The sequence below is a fragment of the Echinops telfairi genome, unplaced genomic scaffold, assembly GCF_000313985.2.
Source record: "Echinops telfairi isolate 266 unplaced genomic scaffold, ASM31398v2 ScPeMD7_7410;HRSCAF=8448, whole genome shotgun sequence".
In the NCBI taxonomy this organism is placed as follows: domain Eukaryota; kingdom Metazoa; phylum Chordata; class Mammalia; order Afrosoricida; family Tenrecidae; genus Echinops; species Echinops telfairi.
The window spans coordinates 19,836,757-19,860,749 of record NW_022111310.1 but is presented as its reverse complement, the minus strand read 5'-3'; the positions used below and the strand labels follow the sequence as shown (position 1 = coordinate 19,860,749).

General features: G+C 47.7%; 1 protein-coding gene across 1 annotated transcript in view; it reads right to left on the bottom strand.

The window, feature by feature from the left end:
- Positions 1–22,717, bottom strand: part of PAPPA (pappalysin 1) — a 238,737-nt gene extending 216,020 nt beyond the window's left edge. Inside the window, exons 1-2 of the mRNA XM_013007231.2 lie at positions 22,714–22,717; positions 17,198–18,260 (exon numbers count right to left, since the gene is read on the bottom strand). Of these exons, the coding sequence (XP_012862685.2) occupies positions 17,198–18,260; positions 22,714–22,717 (1,067 nt within the window). The remainder of the gene's footprint in view (positions 1–17,197; positions 18,261–22,713) is intronic.
- Positions 22,718–23,993: the final 1,276 nt, after the last annotated feature.

Genomic DNA, 23,993 nt, shown 5'->3' with positions numbered 1-23,993 from the left:
CTGCCCATACCCCCCCCCTCCCATGGACCCATGGTGAACTGACCCTCTGCCTCTGTGGGGCTCCCTCCACCCAGTATCACAGGGGTTTTTCCCTACCACCCAGCATCTCCCCCTGCCTGCCACCCCAATACTCAGGTTTTCGTGGTTTCCTCAGCCTCCGAATGTTTGATTTCCCCCCTGTCTGCACCCCAGATGATGTCCATTCCATATGCACATCCAATTACATCTCTACTCCGCCTGACCATATCTCCTCCTGCATCGCAGCCTTAGAAAACGTCACGCTCCCTCCAAAGGCCAGCTGACGCGTGGTCCATATCGGATCCGAATCTCCCTCACTTGTAAAGCGGAGATGAGGGTGTTCACCCCTCAGGGCTGGGAGGAAGGTTGGAGGTGGTGCGGATAACGTGCCTGGCACGGGGAGGCCCCCACTCATCAGCTGAAGACTTCGTTAGCACATGAATATTATTACAATGATTGCAGTTAGCAGCACCAACATCACCGTGGTCTTTTCTAACTGAACAGGATCTCTCCCGCCTCTGTGTCTCTACTTCACACGATCACTCTGCTTTGTGCTTTCACCTTGCCCCTGTTACCGGCACTGTGGGCGCATCTGCACTCCACAGAGGCTGTGAGCTCCTGGGAGGGGGATTCTAAGCCTTTATGATTTCTGTGTCTTCTAAGACTCCCCCCACCCCCCACCCAAGGAAAAGAGCCAGCACTGACTGGCAGTTAGCGCTTGAGAGCACCTCTCTTGTTTAAACTCAAAGCAGGATGGGTTTACAGAAGAGGAAATCCAGGGCTCAAGGAAGTAAAATGATTTGCCGAAGATCACATAACACACGAGAAGCATAGAAAGGCCGAGCCTGTCTGTGCACGGCAGTCTTTTTGGTAGCAATTCAGAAAGCCTCTCTCTTCCGGGGAACATGGCTCCCCACAGGGATACATAGTTTGGCAATATAGGAATGGGAAGTGCAGCAGCTCCCCCCCCCCCCATACCTCCTGGATTGTATGCCCGGGTGCAGAATCGGCACTGTGTGAATTCCTAAGCTTTCCCCACTACTCGCTCTGTAGCCCAGGGCCCTCATCTGTTCCATGAGCTTGTGTACTAGATCAGGGTTTTCTACATCATGATTTACATGAAATCCACAAGATGCAGAAGCATATTTAAAGGAGAAGCATTTCCAAGCCAAATAGGTTTAGGACGTGCAGGTTAAACAAGGTTAGATGGGTGTGTATATACATGTACACAGATATATTTTTAATTGCCGAACAGGAGTACAGCAGATAGCATACGAATGTCTCTCTAACGAGTGTGACCACAACCCTCCCTCCCTCTGCCTTCGCCAAATATCAAATACCCAAATAAGCAACACAGTTTGGGAAATGGTGGACTCGATTTCAACATTTCCTCCTAATTTAGATTCTTCCTGTGAAACAAGAGCAGCACCTGAAAACCCACTGTAAAAGTTACCGGTCTCCTGGAATGTCTGTTTCAGGGGGCCCAACTGCAGAGTGCCAAGGCGCCCCAACTTTACCCCATCTGCCAGAACTGCATTTCAAAGGTATGAGTGCAGTTCTGGAGGAAGATCAAAGCTCTTTCAACTCAACTGTCATTAGAATATTTTCTTTATGCATCTCCCTCGCTCGAGAGTGCCAACAACATACTTCCTAAATGCACCCGCCTGAGATGGTACAATCGGCAGTGATCTGAATGAGAGGGCTGTTGGGGCCTGTTTTATTGAAAGAGAAGCAAAAGCGAACTACATTCATAATGCAAAATCACCACCACCACCAATCTCTTAAATGAAATCACCGGGGGTGGGGGTGGGTGGGGGGGGTGGCGTGGGGGACGTGGGGGGGGGAGTGTGGGAAGGCTTGAGCTTCTTCAGCTCTAGAGGCTCACTACAGGGGCTGTCCCATTTGAAGGAAGGTGGATCAGGGGATTTACACAGTGAGTTCGGGTCAACATCTTGACCAGTTGCAGCCCCGAGTCCCATCGAAAGCAGATCACTTTTGAATGTGCCCCCAGATGCAGAGTGATCTCTGTGAGGAGCTCCGAGATGGGCCATGGAAAGAAAGCTTTATTCCCTAAGCTCTTGATGGACTCCTGTCCGTTCCGCCTCAGTCGGGGTTGGTCTGAGCTGAACCGTGGTCACTGAAGGCTAGAGGATGCTGGACGTTGTGTCAGGCGAAGGGAAAAGTCAGCACAGCGCGACAGCAAAAGGAACATTTGAAGAGGGAGAAGGGCCAGGGCTCACCAACTCCTTCCACTAAGTTGCCCTGCAACCGGGGTCACATACTCAGTCTGTCTGGACCCCCATTTTCTCATCTGGAACATGAACGTGATGTATAACCTGCAAAGGAGGGTGCAGAGCTTCTAAGAGTGACTGCCCGGGGCATGAAAAAGTCTCTACAATGCATAATTCATTGTTTAGCTTGCTTGTGGAGTCAGGAGAAACTAGTTTTAGGGCTCAATATCTATATATCTATAGATATCTTGAGCTCCAATCCCAACAGTGAATGCCTGACTCTTCCCATCACTGGACATATCACCGAGCATGTTCTACTTCTCCAACCAACAGAGCAAGCCTTGTAGCATTGCCCATTTCCAAATTCTGATTTCAGCCTGTGAGTCTAAAGGAGGGTCTCCAATCCCTGAACTACATACAACTCCATTTTCAGAAACACTAGACCATTTGAAAATAATTATCAAATATAAAGATCAAAGCCACTGAAGGCAAGTCATTAAGCGAGAAAAACCTCAGAATGTTTATTGCACCCAGATCCCTCTTGCCAACCACACTCTTCCTCCACGCTGTGATCGGTTCTAAAACCCGGATCTGGTACTTTAGCCGAAGGACCCAAGTGATCTGGACTTTATGCTCTTGCCTTGTTTCATCATCAGAAATACTTAGATCGACCTCTCATGTCCGTAAAAAGAGACCTAGGAAAAGAAACATCTTTGGGGGGTTTATGAATTTCCTGAAATCCTGAATTACTGGTTTCTAAAATAATAGCTATGTGTGGAAGTTTGATTCACAGTCTAAAAAAGATGTAATAGCACCCATTAAGAATCAATTAAAAATTTGAACTTTTTTTCATTCAACTAACTGGTCTCCAATAAATCATTCATTAATATTTTTCTTCTTTCATTTGTCAACATTTATGAAGATTCCACCACATGCCAGGCTTTAACTAAGAAACTGGGGTAAATATGCAAAAGAAACAATTTCATTATCAAGGACTTCCCAGGTTTATGAAGAAAAAAAAGCAGGTAGTAAACTTACCATGATATAATGTGATAATAATAATTATCACAACTTGGTGACAGTTTACTACACAGTGACACTGATGAAGTACAATAAAAATACCATCTCTTTAAACATTTGCAAAAAAATACAAGGAGGTATGCATGCGTATTCACAATTACACTTTTGCAAGAACCTGACACCCACGCCACCCCAGTGTCGGTGTCAGAGTTGGGATAAAGGCCTTAGTCTGGTCAATACTAAGACTCATATCTTTTACCATTAATCTTGTCTTGTCATAGGATGTGCTATGATAGAAGGGATCCTAAATGTGAGGGGAGAATAGCCATGACTTTTACCCCCCTGGAAGTGGGTAAGGCATCACTGAGGTTTCTACAGAAAGAACACATTTTGTTTGGGCATTGGACCAAGAGCAGGAGAAAGGAAAATGGTAGAAGCTCTGACAAACTCCCAAACCTAAAAGAATATGAGAAGAACAAGAAACCGCAAGTCTTTTGGTCCAGTGGCAGAGGTGGAAACAGGTGAGAACCTTCGCAAAATGAGGCTACAGCAGTCATTAAGCCACATCAGGGAGGGCATTTTATACCAGGTTCTGGGGAACAAACAGTGTCACGAAAGCTCTAAGCAGAAGCTCTCTGGTTTTAGAGGGGAAAACAAAAGTATATGACATGCATTCGAAACAAAGCAAAACAAAAAATCTAGTGTGGGAGAACTGGGAAGGTGGACTAAAGGAAGAATAAAGTAAGGAAAAAGGTAGTGACCGTGGATTGCAGAACACAGAGTACAAATGAAAATATCTAGGTAGAAAAACTCAGGTGTGGAGCATAATTTGAGGCTGAGTGGAGGTGTACACCAAAGGAGCTGCAATGATGGGTCTAGATTCTGAATAGGGTTATTGGAGAATTTACTGTCTAGCGGGGATATTAGACATCAAAGTCTTCTTTATGAAGTCCCTAAACCCTAGGCCCAGAAAAAAAAATGTCTCCCTGGATTGTGTCCTGCAGTGGTTTGCCTAGAAGATTAACCTCCAGGAAAGGCAAGTTCTCAGGGGGATAGGAGGTAATGCTGGCCCAGTGTTGGGACTAGGAGATGGATGAGACTGCAGATCCTAGGGATTTGAATCAGAGGAGAAGACATTGCTTTGAAGGGGCAGAGTGGACCAGTAGAAGAGGTGTCAAACATTTGGACATATATTTTTAATCAAAGTAGAAGTGAGTGCCAACATTTAATTTTAATGAATAAACAAGCCATCCAACGGGAAGGACCCAACACTATTTATTACACCCCCTATATCATAAAATTAAAGATACTGCAGTAAGGAAAGAATCAATTAATTTCAATCTAAGGCATACTGCTTTAAAATGAATACACTTTACTTTAGTAATCACCCCGTTCTCTGCTTCCATTTTTCTCATTTGCCTTCATGAAAAAGGCTTTTAGACATTGCTGGGTAGCAGACGAACTGTTCAGCTGCATGCACTTGGTTCACAGGGCATCCTCCAGTACTCCATCTAAAAGGAGCTTTGATTCCATATGTCTATGTCACATACCTGCTTTCTCTGTTCTTCTAGCACTCTGGAATTCTCCGCAATAACACTTACATAACTAGTTCCTTATCTTTCTGTCTGAAATGTCTAGATGGCAGAATCATACCTATTTTCTGCACTATGTATTGTTGGAGCACATAGTAGGTGCACACACACAGAGAGGTCTGGATAAACAAGTGCCTCTCCAAGACCTCCCCTCAATTTGTGTAGCCCCAGGGATTAAGAGTTTACTGATTCTCAGGGCAGCCTGTCAGATGTGTGGAATCCCTTGCTAAATAAGAAATGTGGGCACACTCATAAGTCCCAGGGCAGTGATGAGAGAATCTCATGTCAAGCTCCCACATTCATAGCTAAACCATGCCGTTCCAAGGCCCGAAGCTTTCTCTTCCTGCCACCTAATGTCCTTCTTGGAAAATCAAAACCACAATGGATACATAATACAGCCAACCACCTTGAGCAGAATATACACAACTCAATGACAGCCCCGTGGTTTCTCTTATACTCGAAGCACAAATACATAAAGATAAAGCACATCTCTTGTAGCTTGTAGTAGCCACAACATTCTAGGTAGAACTGGTACATCAACAACCTGTGGTTTAACTCTATTGTGTGTGTTTTATAGCTATATAAACCATACAGCTGATGTGAAGACCAGATAAATAATGTTAAGGTTGGTAAGGATAAATCAAGCTTCACAACTCATGGGTCAGAATGGTATTGCCTGGATTTTAGTTAGCTAGTCACTGAATCTTGGGCAAATTTTAGACTTATCCAAAGGAAGACTGTACCGTTGATACAGCATTAATGGACATCTCTAGATGATCTTGAATGAATTTAGTCACTTTTCCAAGGTTTTGTCTCTTCTGATGTTAAAAAAACCCAGCTCTCAAAGAGTCCTGTGACCATCCGAGAGTTCATGTATGGAGAAAGAGTGCTGGAAAGCATGACATCGTTTCTCAGGCTGCTGAAAGTAGAATGAAATACAAATCGATTCTTGGAAAGCTGATGCCCCATTCGGGGCCTTAAGGGAAATAAAACAGCAGCCATGCCGACCGCCCAAGTGTAGGGCACCACCACCGGGCCGGGCCGTTGTTGAGACTGAGTAATGTAAGATTTCTTCAACTTGTTATACCATCTCTCCTTTGCTTCGCCAATCACATCATACCCAATTAGGGAAAGTACCCAGGACATTCCTTGGAGACAACGACTGTCTCTTATTTCTCTGGTGTCCTCAGTCAGTGTCAGGGCATGGCATTATTTATAACGTTTAAATACTAAGTCCTCCATCCATATTTTAGCTCAAGAAGCAGCAAGCCTGATATGAGAATCACAGTCCCTGATTTGAGAATGTCAGTTTAGGAACAAAACCTAGAATTGTTTCATTGACAACTGGAGGCAAGAGAAGTTAACTTCCCTCCCATCAGCCAAGCAGTGACTGTCAGAACCTAGGGGTCTGCCAAGCCACATGCGTATTGTGGGATCAGTTGGTTTGTTTTCCCTCTTTTCCTGTGGATCGTCCTAAGAAAGGGCTCTCCCGCCAGTCTCTCTCCCACCCTCCCCTGCTTAGACATGCCAGGCTTCTCTTAACATGTACTCACCACTGGCTTCGGTGGCTAGAAAACTAGTTCAGTAGTCAGAAGTCTAGCCCACAGCTAAGAGCCACACAGCTGTTTGTCTGAATGTACAAAGGGCTGGAAGACAAAGACCATCAGCCACCCTACACCATCAGACCACCCCAAACAGCCTAGACCTTGACAAAGACAATGAAGGAGAACCAGAGGCAGGAGAAAGACAGGAAATGCCCCTCCAAAAAAATAAATAAATAAAAAGGAACCGGTTAGACTTCTGCAAACAAAGCTGTGAGCAGTACGGACTTTATTCACACACAGAAAGTGAGAGTGGAGGTGTGGAGGTTCCCTCTGCAAAGGTGGAAAACTACCCAGCTGTGAGTTTGCTGGTACAAGCTGAGCGGTCCTCAATTTGGGGAACGATAGTTCACTTAAACAAAATGTACTGTTGCCAGACGCTTCCATCCTTGCTGCCCCCTCACTCCCCGCCCCCCCACCCTTTGTCTCCTAACCTGGAAGGGCAGCTGACCGAGTGCCGAGGCTGTCAGGAGAAGTCAGTGTCACCAGTGGACGGAGAGAGTAAAACCAGAGTGCTGAATAGGCCAAACCCAGTGGTGGAAAAACCCGTTGCCTCCTGTTGGGGCTCTGGACAGGGCCCTGGGAAATACACAACTAGAAGACACATGAGGGAGTCCATCCCTAAGATCCTAGCACTTTGGGAGGTGGGCTCCCTCGGGGATCCCCACAAAGGGGCCCCAACTTTTATCTGTAGACACCAAACAGACAACGGCATGACAAGAATCCCGAGTGGGCTGCGTCACAATGCCTCTGACCCTGCTCAGGGTGGCCCTGACGAGGCATGGCACAAGCCAGGGTTCCATTTCCTTCTTGGTGACATATGTGACCCTCGCCAGCCCCAACCCAGGGTCCCAGACATGTCCTCATTCTCAGTGGACTTGCATTAACATAGCGTGTCCTGTCATGTTCTTTATCTCCCGGGAAGATGAAGAAATTAGCATTTAACAAAGGCAGAGTTCAGAATAAAAGGAATCTTTTAGTCAGTGGGACCTGGGGAAGCCCACCTAACAGAAGGCCCTTGGTAGTCCAGAGGGATGATGCAGTCTCTGACATCCACTCCAGGTCTGATGCTCCCTCCGGTGAGGTGCTTCCCAATGGGGAGGAGCTAGTGACAATGTCAGGTAAGCGCTGGAGTGCTAACTACAAGGACGAAGTTCAAACCAACCAGCTGCTCTGCAGGAAAAAGATGAAGCCACCTGCCCTGGTTATAACCCTGGGAAGCAGTTCTCCAATGCCTCTGGGGTCATTAGGAGTCAGGACCAACTCAATAGCAATGGATGAATTAGGGCCGGAGAAAAATGTGGTGGTCAGCTTCTTACAGATTCCAGTTTTGGAAACCCGCTGTCAATTGTACTCTGTCCTGTAGAGTCTTTATCAGGCAACATGGTATACAAGGCAAACGAGTTTGCTTTAGTTAATGGTTTTAGGAATCAGGGGAGAGGACAGAAGATGTCCCTGAGATGGGAAACCCCAAATGACAATCACAGTGTTTATCCAGAGTGTTCACTGTGTGCTGAAGGGCTGACCATGTAGCATCCCACGGAATGCTCTAAACCACCTGCTGCAGTGGGCTGTGCTCCTTTCTTCTCTGACTTTTTCAAAGGCGGGAAAGGAAGAGACTCGGACAAGATCACACAACTGCTAAGTGACTTAATTTAATTAAGCTCCAAATGTTTCCACAACTGGTATTCTTATTTATTTACTGGACTGCCCAGACCCACCCTCTACACCCCCACCCCCACTCCCACCCCAAGCACACACATTGCTCCTGAGGGGTCATTATTCGGAGTCCCTTCTCAACCTCATCTCTAGGGACCCAAGTTGTTCTCTTGTGCTTCCTTCTTTCCCATATTCAGCTCTCAAAGACCAAACTCTCATGTGCCTAAGGGTCACCCACGGGACCTGGGAGGAAAGGTGAATAGTTCTGTTCCCAAAAAAAAGCATGAAGGAAACACATACCGTGTTTCCCCAAAAGTAAGACACCCCCCATGCCTCTCGCTGAAATATAAGGCATCCCGCCAAAAACAAGGCCCCCCGAAGCTACCTTAAATCTGGGCTCTGGACCATAGCGGTGGGTGCCACCGTGCAGCTCACTGTTGGCCGCAGCATAGCCAGGGCAGACAGGAAGTGTGAGGTCTCTTTTAATAAAACAATAAACAATAAATGTGTACCGTATTTTTCTTCATGGAAAAATGACACCCCCTGAAAATAAGACCTAGTGCATCTTTGGGAGCAAAAATTAATATGACACTGTTTTATTTTCAGGGAAACAGGGTAGTAAATCAAAAGAAAATGGTAGCCCCTGCACAAGTGTCCCTGAATATATGCATTTGTGCATCTCTGCTCACTTCAGCAAGTGTGCAATAGTGGAATGGGGATGGTCAAAAAAAAAAAAAATCTAAAGACTTCAACCGAACTGCCACAGCACGCAGTTTGACCAATCCCAACGTTGCCTGGGTTTGTTCTGTGTGGCAATATGTTTGCTCACATCGACAGTTGGGTCATTTTCAAAATAAACTAGTTTGCAAACACAATGAGTTTGAGGTAAGTTATGTGGTCCTTATTTAAAAATACCAACTCTGTGGCCAGTCCTGAAAGAAAAGAAAAGACTCAGTATTTTAAGAATGAACACAATCTGGGCCAAGGCCCGCCTGTTGTACACCGCTGTTTCGTCCAGGACCGTTCTGTGAGCTGCAAGGCAGGCATTCATGGCAAACCAATGCTGACGGAGCGCAGAGGGCATCGGTGGGCCATAAGAGAAGGGGGCCAAGTTTCCCCCAGCACCTACTCGGTGCCAGGCCCTCTAATGGGTGTTGCATGCAGACGACTCCAGTGCAGTTTCATCACATGCCACAGGCAGGCTGTTAGCACCCACTTTTTACAGACAGGAGAAACTAGAAACTCCTATTGAGAAGCGTGCCAAGGTCAGACAGCTCACGAGAACAGTGGAGCCAAGATTCAAACCCTGGTCAGTCTCCAACCTGCATACTTTTTCCACTACACCAGACCTGCCTCCTGTTATTGCTTTAATGAATATTAGTCACGTTAAATAAATGCTGATATTCTGATTGTAAAATTCCATGCAATTTATTTTACATGGTTACTGGAAAAGAACGAACAAAAGCTACCCGAAAAATAACAGCACTCCCTTTCATTTGGAGGCTGGTCAGCTCTTCCCAGAACTCGTTCTGAGATGCTATTTGATGTGCCCCTCGTGGCAATCGTGGGATGCAGGACGTCAGATATTGTTCCTGTCCCTTTCCAGAGATGTGGAAAGGGAAGCACAGATAGCCGAGGAGACTTGAGCAAGACGCTCGCTAAGAAGCTGCAGCGTCAGGGATAGAATCCCAGCCCCTTGACTTCCTTTCTTCCTTTAATTCTGGGGAAATAGATAGGTACTGCATCATTTGCCTTTTCCACATTCTCCCCCCTTATTTCTCAGTGGCATAGTGACAGTAGGGATGTGTCCCAGGATCCCATCACCCTTAGCTGAAGCTGGGTCCTCAAATAAGGAGTCCGCCCTCTTTCCCCTGCCCCACGTGCAAAATGATGAGGCTGTCTGCTCCCCTCAAGATGGACAGCCCCAGAAACCCCACCCAGGCCAGCTGTGAGTGGGAGGGCAGGGGGTTTAGCTTGAGCTCATATCCACCATTTCTCCGGGGAGGATTGTGTGGTACTGTTGGCTGAACAGGCTCCAGCACAGGTTAAAGACTGTGATGAACTCGGAAGGAAAGTCTGGTGATCCATTTCAGCCCATCAGCCAAGGGAGACACTACTGATCATAGTGGTCTGATCTGCAAACAATCACAGGGACAGGGCACGACTGGGTCGTGCGGCACCACGTTGGGCAAGGGGGTTACCATGAGTTGGAAACTGATTCCATAATAGGGAAGAATGAGTCGCCATGCCAAGTGGATTCACCTCTTTCTCACAACCCCCGCCCCCCCACCAACACGTCTCCACCTCTAATCCCTGGACTCCTTTCACACCATCAGTCTCATCTGCCCACCGAACCCTTTTCTATCATTACGCGTTCCAGACAGAAATGGTGTATCTCCTCCCCCGGCAAACCTGTCCTAACTCCTCCAAACCACAGCTACCCTGACTTTCCTGAGAGCTCGGGTGAGCTTTCTGCAGTTTCCATGGTACACTGGGAAATTACCCATCTGGCTCCTGGCCTCTTGAATCGCGACAGGACTATGTCAATAAACTTCAAAATACAAACACCAGAGATTATAACTTGAATCCCCACAGGCATTATCACAAAATGTATAACAAAAGATAGATGATCGGTAAGAACATGACCATATTGGCTTGCGACTTTTTCAAATCCCAAAGTTCCAGCTTCTATGCTGGGTAATGGAGCCCTGGTAGGGGTGGTGGGTGATGCGCTGACTGCTAAAAACAAAGCCATCCATTCAAAATGAACAGCTGCTCCTCACAAGAAAGACATGTCTTTCTGCTCCCATAAAGAGGTATAGCCTTGGAAATCCACGGGGCAGTGCTGCCCTATTGTGTCACTATTAGTTGGCATCAACTTGATGGCAGTGAGTGGGTTGGTGAGTGGTAAAACAAGGAGCACTTTGGGTGGGGTGGGTTACGAACCAGGCTGCTAAGCAGTCAGCAGTTCACACCCCCTGGCTGCTCCACTGCAGAAGGTGAAAGCGGCCTGCTCCCATAAAGAGGGGCAACCTCAGAAACCCTAAGAAGCAGTGCTACTCTGTCCTGCGTAGCGCTGCTGTGAGTTAGAATCCACTCGCGTAGCGTTGATGTCAGTTAGAATCCACTTAATGGCCGTGGGTTTTCTTTCTGTTTTATGTGCTTGGTCAAAATAAAAAAGAGAAAGACCCTTCACAAGGTGGATTGACATAGTAGCTACAACAAAAGATTCAAACATAGCAACAATCGTGACTATAGCAGAGGCCCAAGCAGTATTTTGTTCTGCTGTACACAGTGACTGGAAGTTGGAACTAACTTGTTGGCACTCAGCAACACCACCGCCACCATGGTTTATCCCATTAGAATCAAGGCAATGCCAAATGGTAGAAATAGCCCAGGACTAGTTCCCAGGTAGAAATAGCCCAGAACTAGTTCCCATGTCTCCTCTCAGCCCCGTTTTCATTCTGTAACCTGAGTCAGTGGCTCCCCTTCCCTTGGAGCTTAGTTTCTTCATCTGTGGCAACTGGGGATGGGCTAATCAACCACTCATATCCAATTAAACAGTTCATAATACCGTGCATCTTTTCCAGACTTAGAAGAAACCAGGGGATTAGGAAGCACACATGCCATGAGGTCATCCCCAGATAAGTGGGGAACCCCAATGAATGAAGAGAAACCATGTAATGACCCGAAGGGTTAGCGTTTGCTAGCAGAGGGATCAAGCTTCATTTATAGCCACACCCCCTCGCCAGCCCCCCCCCCCAAACAAAAAAACAAAACTTCCAGTAAGTTAACTTGGGTCTACAATATTAGTTTGGCCTCAAGGGAATCCCTTGTTCCATTAGAAACAAGTTTACAAAAAGAAAACATCTTCCTATGATAAGAAGTATGTTGAGGAAATATCTCCACCCTACCTGCCCTACCGCCACCCCCACGCCCATCCACTCTAAGTGATATGAATAGATACTTGGGGGCAAAGGTGAAGTTCACTCAACAATGTCAGAACTCATCATTTGGAGAAGTATCCAAGCAGGAGCTTGGTGAGTTGAGGCAATATCCTTTCACAGTGGGTGACTTAGAGGTTCACGGGTACCCATATTTCCTAAAGGCTTCTATTTACATTCAGATGTCCCTCTTAATTTACAAACAAGCATGAGATACACCTTTAACTTATAAGTGGACATCACGAGTGGCTGCAGCTGAAGTTCTGGCTATCTGACTCATCCCCATCTTTCCAGGGAATGACCAAAGTTCCCTGGAATATCTTTTTCTAACTGGTCAGCCTTATAGAATTTACTGCCAGCCCAGACCGCTCCTCTCGCGTGGCACTGTGGGTCTTTCTTCCTCACCAAGATTTCAGGGACATATGGACTTGTTTGTTTTGCTCACCAGATGGTGAGCTCCAAAGGGCACAAGAGGGAGGGTACAACAAGTATTTATTGAGAGGAGAAAGGGAAAAAAAAATATGAGTTGGGGGGGGGGGGAGAGAAAAAAAGAGGGCGAAAAGAAAGAATGGAAGGAGAGAAATGTAGCCCTACATCAGAGTCTTCCACAGGTAAGTTGAGTCCTGCTCATTTGAATCTCAGTCGCTGAGCAATTCCTGATTCCCTGTGCATGGTCTGCCCTCACCTTCTCACTCCCTATGCTTATGCTGCACACTCTGCTTGGGACGGCTTTCTCTGTATTCTAGGCAAGTCCTGTTTTCCCCTCCAGATCCACTCTTTACCTCCCTCCAGCCTGCTCTGCACTGGAGGAGGAGGCTTCTATAAGTTGCCACACCATCCACCTTGGTTTATCCCATTAGAAACACTGGCAGGATATCAGAAGGCAGAGTGAGTGATAACATGGGATTCACTCTCTTGGTTGTAGGCTGGCTGCTCTCCTCTAATGAGTGTCACAGTTCCTGCCAGCAAACCCTCTCTACACAACCCCTCTCATTGGATTCCAGAACCACTCCCTCTTATCCCTACAAGTCCAGGATATCCATGGCTCTTCACTGTTGCTGACGCTGGAATAGACTATCACCCAGCTGGTTGCCCTGAACCTTGCTACTCCATTGTAAAGAGACCCTCCTTAAATTTTAAGTGATTCCATTTGAAGCTGCCTCTATTTCCTGCCAGACCCCTCACCGATGCAGTCTGCTACTCCATCTCCCAAAGTGTCTAACTCAATCTGACCTCCTCAGGGAGACTTGACTTCTTTTTTCCTATCCTCTCCCACTCTGAGCCTCGAAAACCACAGACCAGAGTTTCCGATGTTCGTCTGTGATTCCCCTACGAAAGTGGAAATCCCTCCATGGCGGACCAAGTCCAATGTGAGAGCTGCAGCCCTCAGTGCATAGCAGAAAAGCGAGCAGATGTACAACACATTCCTCTTGAACTAAGTAGCCAGACGGTTACCTAAAGTGACCTAGAATAAGCCACTGGCAAAAAGCTAAGCTGAGCAGTTTTCATCCTCAAAGGTATCAACGCTACCTTTGATATCAATGCTAGGGGTCTCTGCTACAGTCTCTGCCATTGGCATCAGTGCTGGCAAGAGGGCAGATGTCCGTGGCTGAGAGACCCCTGGGACACCGGTGGGAAACTGTTTAATGCAACAGACTGGGTTCACAAACCCAGAGCTGCCTCCTCACTTGAGACCCGAGTCTGTGAAGATGTCTCCAGTTACGACAATTCACATTCTTTGGAGCTTTGCTGCACCCCCTGTGCTGAGATTGGATATGTTCCTGTAGAACAAGCACTCCCGAAAATATAGGCTCAGAGGTGCAAGGACGATTGAGTAAAGAGTAAGAGTTTCAACGTGGTGCACGAAGCACCCCTTCTCCCATGCCCATGTGCCCTGCTGCATTGCTGGGGGATCTTCTTATACTCAAGGGCACTGCTCCATACAAAGGGTCGGAATTAATGAATTCGGTGATCCCCGAAGTAAGCAGTCCACGCTTTGTTTCTCACTAGTACATGAGCACACGAACACAGAGAGCGATAATTTAGAAAAATCTGTGCCAGGCTGACACTGCTGCACCACCTCCGAGACTCTTCATTTGTTATTGATTCCTTTCATTAGACACTATGGAAGCATTGGTTTTGCAATGCATAGGAAAGAAATAACAATGACAAAAAACAAAACTAGCTTTTTAACCATAGAAGGCTTAAAACGTGGTATTTCAATATTGTCTTGACTCATTAGAATTGCAGAGAATTACAGAAAGAAGAGGGGGAAATGGAGAAGACAAAGAAGGAAGGAAAGAAGGAAGGAATGGGGGAAGGAGTGTTGAAAGCAGGAAATAGGGGTGAATGAAAGAAAGGGCAAGAAGAGAGACAGAGAAGAAAGTGCCCCAGGGGAGAAGGAAGGCCCCCTACTCATTTACAACTCACCATTTGTGAGGGGCCTTGGAGCTGGCTCTACCTCTGAGACCCTACTCTGCAGAGAGCAATGGTGGGTAAGCCACGGTGTCCATGCAGTGCACTGAGGGCCCTGCTTTGCACTCACCCATGATGCTCTTTGCTAGACACTGGGGGAAAACAGATCACCTCGACAAAGTCAATCTGTTTTCCATGCTTCCGTTACAGAAGGCGTCCTTTCTTCCCTCACTCCTCCCTCTCTCCCTCTCTCCCTTCTTTCTTTCTTTTCTTCTTGTTGTTAAAAGTCACAAAGGAGATCATAGTTCTCTGCAAACTTCTACAGGTTTCTCTCTGAGCAAAGCAGCATCAGTTTGGCTAGGACCCAATAACTCCATGCCACCAGGAGAGCGCACATTGTCTCCTGGGGCTTACCCCACCACACAGCTTTCCCAGCCAGCAAACAAGCAGGCCCGAGCGGGAACTGTCGCCATACTGGCACATGGCACCCCACAGAAACCCTGGGCACAGCAGCCCTGTGACTTAGTTAAAGGCAGCTGACAGACAGGGCCTCCTGGGTTGTGGCCCCTGTGGGCCCAGGCCCCCTCCACAACATCACAGCACTCAGAGGGGTCAGCTGCCCTGCATCTTGACATGCTACTCAGCAGGTTTGATTCTCAAGACTTTAACGAAGTCACCTTGCCCATCACCATGGCATGTAATTCTGCCTCATTTTACGTATTCCTAATAAGTATCTCCTGTCCTGTGGGAACTATAGAGTCAGTAGACCTGAGTTCCCAGGTCTCTATTTATTAGGGTGATCTTGGGCAAGTTCCTTCACCTTCCTGGATCATAGGTTTTCTTCCTGAAATAAGACAAGCGTAGTAACTCAGCAATGATCCCCCTTTTTTTTGAAGTGTAACTTAAGTAAACAGTAAAATAAGGCACCCACCATCCTGGCACCCAGCATGTGCTGAACAAACTGAAAAAAATATTGTTGCAGGAATGAATGAATAAATGACTGGACAAGTGGATAAGTGACTCCCAGCTCTGGACAGCCCTGCCCCTTGCTCCACCTTATGATGCTTGGGCACACAGGTCCGTCCTGGAAGTCTAGCTCAGTGGAGCGCCCACTGCACTGATCTTGGAAGGCTGGCACTTGTGCTTTAGCCTAATGACTTTCCTCACCCGTGACCTTGGTGGAGTCATTTCACTCTCAAAGGCTCTCGATGTCTACCATCTGTCAAATACAAATGTGAGCCCCTGTCTTGTCACCCTTGCCAAGCTCTGGTCCAGACGAGAGCAGAGAGGAAAGTGCATCATGACCTGGCAGCGACTGGCCACACACCACAGCCTCTCCTCGCATGGCCTGCTCAAGTCTCCGAGCCAAGGTGAGAGTCCAGGCGCTAGGCTGGTGCCGGGAGGCTGTGCTGACGTGCATTCTGGCTTGCGGCCAGGCACGACATTCTCCTGCCAGCATCATCATTCCTTTGCACATAGGTATTTTGCCTGTGGATGGGAGGCCCTTGTTCTTTTGAGAGAGACACACAAAGAGAGAAGTCAGCAGAAAACCTGCCGAGGTCGGCAAATGTGCCATCAGCAAGTCCAGGGTCCTGCGTGCTGGACAGAGCAGAAAAGTCCAGCATGAGTCTGGAAAACACAAGAGTAGGCACTGACTGCCTCCCTGGCTCGGAACTAGCTCCTGTAGGTCTCCTGTCAATAAAGGTCATCCACAGGTTCACCTTTAGGGGTCCCACTAGGGTTGCTGGTGGCAACTGAGAGCCTGTGGGAGAGGCTCAGTGAGGCATTAGACAGCCCCTGTTTCATCCCCTTCTCGGTAGTAAATGCAATTCCCTCTACTTGCTGTGCCCCCGCACCCCCACCCCCCAACGGATCTCTGATGTCTAGATTATAGTTTTCATGACGGTCTCGCTCAAATGCCAGTTCTTTCACAGAAGTCTTCCCTGAAATATTGGAAGTGTGGGTTAACCACCTTTTCTTTGCTCTCCTTTAAAGAGAGCACCTTCCCACCCACCATTCATGGAATGAGCCATGACAAATAGCACCGATCTGAGAGGCCATGACGTGCCAGTAACTGTGAAAGACTGTGCTTCATCTGCTCCTTTCAAAGTATCCTCTCTGCACCTCGGCAAAGGAGGAACCCTTACTAGTCTCCTTTGGCAGCAGTGACACTTGAGGCTCATTGAGGTCACAAAGCAAGCGATGAGCCGCTTTGGGATCTGAACTCGGGTTATCTTACTCCAGCAGCCATTCCTTAGCAGGGCAATAGAATGTTCTGTGATGATGAAAATGTTCTCTCCTACTCTCTGACCGGTAGCTCTAGCTTTCAAATTTGAATCTAACTAATTTAAAGAGTCACGAGTGCCTAAGGGCGACCATAATCCCCCCCACTGTAATCACTCACTCTTTGTGTTCCGTTCATCCCACCCACTTTCGTATTTGAGCTCATTGAGAAGGCAGGGCTCCAAGGCTTCTTCATCAGCCCACAGCAGCACTCAAGAGAGACCTGGTATTAAAGCGTGCTTGCCCACAGTCCCCACGATGACCGGAGCAACAGACCTGTCTCTGTCACTAAGCTCGCCTGTGAATTGCAACCAGAAAATCCCTTGACTGCTTTGGGCCTCACTTGCTTTGCTTATGAAACAGGGGGGCGGGGAACGACGGTCACCAGGGGGAGCTGCTCTCAGCTGGACATCATCTGCGCACCAGGGCCTTACCTGTGTGGAGAGTCTGGGTCAAAGCAGGTCTTGGTGACATCCGTGATGTCGGGGTCGCAGCACTCGCCACCATCAAAGTTGAAGCGCTCATAGTTGCAGTCCGCGTCACACACCCCGTTCTGCTGCTTCGTCATGAAGGCAGGGTAGCGAAGGAAGCGGCAGTCCCCGCCGTCGTGCCCGGTCAGCGTGTGGTTGCACTCGGGGTCACAGTTCTCATCCCCGATCTTGCTGATGTCGCAGTTGGCCAGGATGAGGCGGCAGCGGAGGGAGGTGTTGCTCACCTCCAGCACCTCCAGGTCCCAGGAGATGTTGTGGTGCTGGAAGGCCTCGGCCAGCTGCTGGTGCTGAAAGTCGATCTGCTGGCGGCTCACCGTCGGGTTCTCGTGGGCGTCGTTGAGGAGGTTGACCACGCGGTAGCGCACCACCTTGGGCTGACGGAAACGTGGGAGCCGGTTGTAGTTGTCAATGACCTCCGTGTTGTCACACAATGTCTGCCCACACAGAGGGGGCTCCAAATTCGTGTCCAGCAGGAAGCCATGGGGGTTGCTAAGTTCCACGTGGGGGCTGCTGCCGTCCTTCAGGGGGGTCCAGGCGCGCTTCACGTTGTCCCAGTTCTCCTGGAGGAGGAGCTGAGGTAGAGGAGTGTGGAGGCCCTGGGTTTCCATGTCAGACACGATCTCCCGCTGAGTCCTGGCTACCTTCCAGAGACTGAAGTGCCCAACGTAGCCCCGGTAGTTGTGATTCTGGTAACTGCCCCCCAGCAGGAGCATTTTACATTTCTGGGTCAGGGGGCTGAAGATGCCGCCCACTTGCTGCCCAGATGTTGCCACCTGGGCACCATTCATGTAGAGCTTCATCAGTCGCCCATTGTAGGTGGCAGCTAGGTAGATCCACTGGCCTGGGAGGTAGCTGCGGAGGGCATTGATGGTGGTCATCTGCCGGGCCCGGTCAGTCTTCAGGGAGAAAAAGTAGCGCGGGTCTCTGCTGCCTTGGTCACTGACGGTGTGGATGCCCACGACCCAGCCTCGGTCACGGGAGGTATAAGAACATTTGTCATACAGCTCTATGTGGCCCCAAAAGAGAAAGATGGAAGATGGGGGGGGGTCAGTATTTTTCTCTGATAAAAATGAAAGCGGGAATTTTCTAGACCAGCAGTTTCCACATGCGGCTTTGTGGAATGCTGGCAGTCACTAACCAATGCCTCTGGGACCACCCCAAGGGTAAAGGGAGGGGTGTGGGGAGGGGACAGGGGAAAGGAGCTGAGTTTGGGGGATCCCCACCACTCTTTAAAACAATCCTTACCAGTTTTGATGATTGAATATACAAGAGAGATTTTGGTTTAAAATCAGTTAAGAGAAACCACAATTGTAATAACAGTCATAATAAAATTTGAAGGCTGTTGGTTTTGACACAAAGTTACTGGGTGGGATAGACGGCTTTCTAATGAAAAGGATATTGTAAATATCAGACCCAGGAGGCCAGGTGGGAGGGAAAAGAAAGGGAGATGAAAATGAATAGAAGACGCTCGTTGTGAAGGACAGTTCCTACCGAGGTCAGCATAACGTGGAACATACACCTCCCATGAAAACAAACAACAAAACTAGACCTGTTACAGTCCAGTGCAGCTCAGACTGGCCTTACAGGGCAGAATAACACTTCCCTCTACAGTTTCCACCGCTGTCACTTTTACAGACGTCAATGGCCACATGTTTCTCGTGAGCGACAGCTGGTAGGTTTGAACAGCTGGCCTTTTGGTTACCAGTCAAGGGTTTAACCACTGCACCACCAGGGCTCTGATATCAGTCATTAACAGCCATCAAATGATCAGGGACCTTGAACGGTTCAGAAATCTGACCTGGGAAGGTGAAGGTCAAGGGCTGCGAAGCCAGAGTTTCTATCTTGGACAAAAGTCCTGACATGCATCACCGAAGAAAGGCCGACAACTTAATAACCAAGCTGGAAAGGTCTTTAAAGATCATCATTCCAACCACCTCACTTGACAGGTAAGGGAATTAAGTCTCAGAGAATGGAAAGCATTTGCCAGATTATACAGAATCATCGACAAAACTCCTGGACAATAATACAGCATTAAAGAATAAAATAAAATCACTAATGCTAAGAATACTGAGACCTGATGGTGCAGTGTCTAAGTGATGGGTTGCGCACTGCAAGGTCAGTGGTTCAAACCCATCAGCCATTCAGCAGAAGGAAAATGAGGCTTTCTACTCCCATAAGAATGTACAACATTGAAACCCCTATGGAGCAATCCCACTCTGTCCTACATGGACCCCACGAATCAGAATAGACTAGATGTTTGTGAGTACAGCTAAAATTAAGAACAACAACAACAAAAACAGACTCTCAGTAAATAAGATGTTGGGAATTCCTACATAACAGTTAAGAATAAACAGCACTTACTAAACCATTATGACAGGTTGCTAAGGTCTATAGATGCATTAGCTCTTTGAATTAATATAATCTCTGTGCAGTGGTGATGTTAAGTTCTTCAGTTATAAAAATGAAGAAATGGGAATTAAAGGAGGTAAAGAAACCAATCTAAAGTCACAGAATTGATAAGTGGATTCTAGATCCTTCAGCTCCTGGGTTTCACTGTCCTGTGCACGAAGTCTGTAGTACCTCCTCCTCTACTATCAATGCCACCAGAGACCTACATACACAACACCATCTGCCTGGGAGATGTCACAAGTTTGAGTTAGTTGTGCTTGGAAATTTCCTACCTAGGAGCTTCTAGATTTACTCTGGGAACCTCAGGTATTAGTCAAGCAGATTCTCTTTGGGCCTAATTATCTGTATAGTCCCCATTCCCCTTCCTCCCCTTTCCTTTTCCTGGAATACACCCAGTGTCCCTGGCACAGACAAAGCTGTTGGACGAGGAAGAGGACTTTCTAATTGAGTGTATTTTCAGTGTAGGATGATGTATTAAGCCAGGTGGGAAGAGAAAGAGAGGGAGATGGGCAGGAATAAAAGAGACTCATTGAGAAGAACAGTCCCTACTTTCATCTGGAGACTCTTGGCGGTCATCATAACTTTGAGTTTGCACCTGCCATTCCCAACCACTGCTGTCAAGTTGACTTTGATTCATACTGACCTGACAGGACAGGGCAGTACCACCTCCAAAGGATTTCCACAGCTGTACCTCTTTATGGAAGCAGAGTGCCACATTTTTCTCTCATGGAGTAGCTTGTGGGTTTGAACTGCCCACCTTTTGGTTAGCAGCTGAGTGCTAACCACTGAGTCATGAGCGATCCATTCCCTGCCGGTAGTGCTCATCAAATGAGCCTGGAAGCACTCAGCAACGTCTATGCAGGAGGACTACACTGTGTGTACTCTTTCGTGGGCACTGGGCCTTAGAATTTCTGCAAAGTTCTTTACTAGGAGCTGCCCGTGGCTGGCAGTTTGGGCTGGGTAGCCAGGCCTGCCCACACTGCTCTTCCCATTCTACAGCCAACGGTTTGTCCGGCAATGGTCAGAGTCTCCTCACATGGTCACTCTGTCCACTGGCTAGCAGACAGTGGCCAAGAGCCTGTACTCGGCCAAGGCAAGTCCTAAGTCCCTGCTCTGAGGCTTGGCTCACCATCTGGTAAGAGATGGGGCTGAATTGAACCTATTCTGTGCAAGTTCACGTTTCTCTAATTCCGGGTGTCCCGGTGGTTAATGCATAACCCGACTCTCCCAACAAGCCCTTCCTGATAGTTTCATGAGAAGTGACCACCAGTCTTTCCTCTGAACTCAGTTAACTTGGAGGAAACGTCACCTTTGCCCTCTGCTTCTGGAGCTGCCTGTGCTCTGGTGCGAGCCCTGGTGGCACAGTGTTTGAATGCCCAGCTGATAACTAAGCCCACCGGCTGCTCCCTGGAGAAGGGCGGGAAGACTGCTTCCGTAAAGTGTTTCCTGCAGAAACCCTACGGACATTGCGACTCCATCACAGAAGGCTGCTCTGAGTCGGGATGAAGTTGACGCGATGGGTTTGGTTCGGGGTTCTAGGTTCTTGCTGCCATGTCCTCCCCCACTTGACGGCATGTTTCTTAAGAGTAAGAGTGCGTCTGGGTCCTCTCAGCAATGGCAATCTGCCCACCCCCTAGCACTATGCCCGGTATGGGCATTCAGTAAGTGTCTAATGAATGGACAAATTGCTGATTCTAGGTGGAGTGGGAGAAGAGAAAAGCTAGGAAAATTCAGATCAAACGGAACAAAGACACTGACTGACTTCTCTGTGGCTAAAGGACAGAGAATCAGAGAGCAGACGGCATTCCTCATTGGGTCAAAGGAGTAGAATCTTTGGACGTGGGGTAATCTGCTTTAGAATCCTAAGTACAGAAATGATCTCTGTGGATTTTACTCCCCTGTCTGTTTCCCTTGCGAGGTTGTCGTCATCCGATGACCGCGTGTAGGGTACGTACCATCCGTGGCACACAATGGGTGGCCTAAAGGAAACCCACGTGGAAAATGCTGAAAGACCTGATTGGGATGTCAAGGATGGAGAGTGGGAAATGACTGAAATGAAATGCATAAATGCCAGAGAGAGAAAACACCCTGAAGACCCCTTGGTCGTGGACCGGGAGCTAGTGTGATGCAACCTCAAACTAAAACAAAGCCTTCCTCAAACCCACTAACAAACTTGGAGACCATCAGTCCTAGTCAGCTTAGCTAGTATTCGGGGACTAAGAGTTAAAAGCTGCCTCCCCACTGATTCTCTCCAAAGCCACAGAGGAACAAAATGCTCTTGGGGTCCCTAGCCTCTGGCCCCTCTACCTCGCAGCTCACTCTACCTGTCTGCTCACCTTCTCTTCATCACCCCCACTAACTTCTGATTAAGGGACTCTTTCATAGGAAGAAATTAAATGGTCTTCTAATGAGAAAATTAATTTTTGAAACAGGATCCCCCATCCCCCCCACCCCCTTCCATTTCTCCCTCTTCACGGTTCTAAAACAGTTTTCCAGGGCTCAGGTTTTCCTGTTGTCTGGGGCAGGCAGCTGGCTGAGTTAGCAAGGTAAACTGTTGACACATGGGCAGGATGCCCTCAGTTCAGCACCTTTGTGGCCCTGGGCCCCAAGTTCAGATCACCTCCCTTTGCCATAAAGAAAGGAGGGGGTTAGAGTCAAAGGGCAAGTTTGGGCACACAAGCCTAAAGAGAAAGGGATGGTGTGCTTACAGAAGTTACAGAGGAAGGGTGATGAGAAGGTTTTCAGTGGAAGCAAGAGGAAACAAATTAAGGAAATCGAGGGTCTTGAAGCAATGACTTCAGAAGTTCAAAGGGAAATATTTCCCTGGTTTGTAAATGGTAAAGGGGGATCACTGAACTTCAATGGGGGTGAGGGGGAACAGCCGTGGTGATGGGGATTTATTTCTGTATGAAAACCTCTTCATTAACAGTAGTCACATGTTAGGCCACTGAAAAGGAAGTCAAGGTCTCTCAAACTGTCAACTAAGGGGTCACGCTCAGTTTGCAGGGGGTTTTGCCTTGGATAATCGAGACACATACTCTCTCACTCACCCATTTCTATGCTGCTGAACCAAAGTTTCTTTCTCTGCAAATGGATTCAAGGATCCCTTGCTAGAATTTAAGAGCCTGTGGTTCACTATTAGAATAGTGCCTTATAAGTAGGAAGTAATCAAAAAAATGTGTTGATTTGAATTGAATCCTTTGTAACTTTTCTAGTCTTCCATGCTCTATTTCCTATTATGCATTCCCATGAAGGACTTGAAACAGTTCCCCATGGGGACACAGGAGTGTCTGAAGTCCGCAGCATCTGTTTGGGACAAGAGGATGCATCCTTGGGACATGCCCTAACGGCCATAGGCAATTCTGCAAATCTACCTCAATCCTAAAGCCACATAAAACTAGACACTGGGGGTATACATCCATCCCTCTTCTAGAGGTCAGGGAGGACTCTGGCACCTGCTCAGATGGAGAAGTTGAGGCTGTGGTCATAAAAGAGATGGAAAGATGGAAAGAACCGGTACAAAGCCTGGCCAACTGTTGAGTAGACTGTCTGAGGTGCCCCATCTTCCTGCCACTAAACTCGATGTCGAAAGGGATTTATTGTCCCCAGAAGATCGACGCTAATTTAGTCTCATCACCCCCTTTGCTTCTCACCTAATTCGAGAGAGGAAAAACAGACATGAAAGAGCAAAGTCTAAAGGCAAATGGAGAAGCTTCCCAAACCTTAGAAGGAACTGCACTAGGAGAACACGCTGAGTTCTGGGCTGTCCTTTCGGAGCCACTTAGAGATGCTTCCTCCAGGCAGTCTCCAAGCCCACACAAACAGGCCTTCCTCCCCTACATTCATCAGACACCTCCCTTCCCTAAACCCCAACCCCTTTGTAATCACTCATTCGGTATCTGTGTTCCTGCCATCATTTCTCAATCTTCAGCATCCAGCAAGAGCCTGGTACACTGTCGCTACTCCATAGAGCTTACAACGGAGCTCTGCATGTTCTATATGAGAATGAAAACTTACTGCAATTACATCATGGAACCCTAGATGCAACGATAGTGCTCAGCTGCTAATGGAAGATTGGCAGTTCAAACCCACCCATCGTCAGCTCTGTAAGCGCAAGACCCGGGGTCTGCTTTAGTAAAGGTTACAGCCTAGAAAATCCTGGTGGCCAATCACTGGAAAGCAGGGAAATCCACAATGAGATGAGTGGAAACAACAGCCGTGACCATGAATTCAAATATAGTAGCAACGATGGAGAGAGTACAGGGCCAGATCACTTCCTGTACACAAAGGGTCTCCAGCAGTCACAACTAACCCAAGGGCAACAAATAAC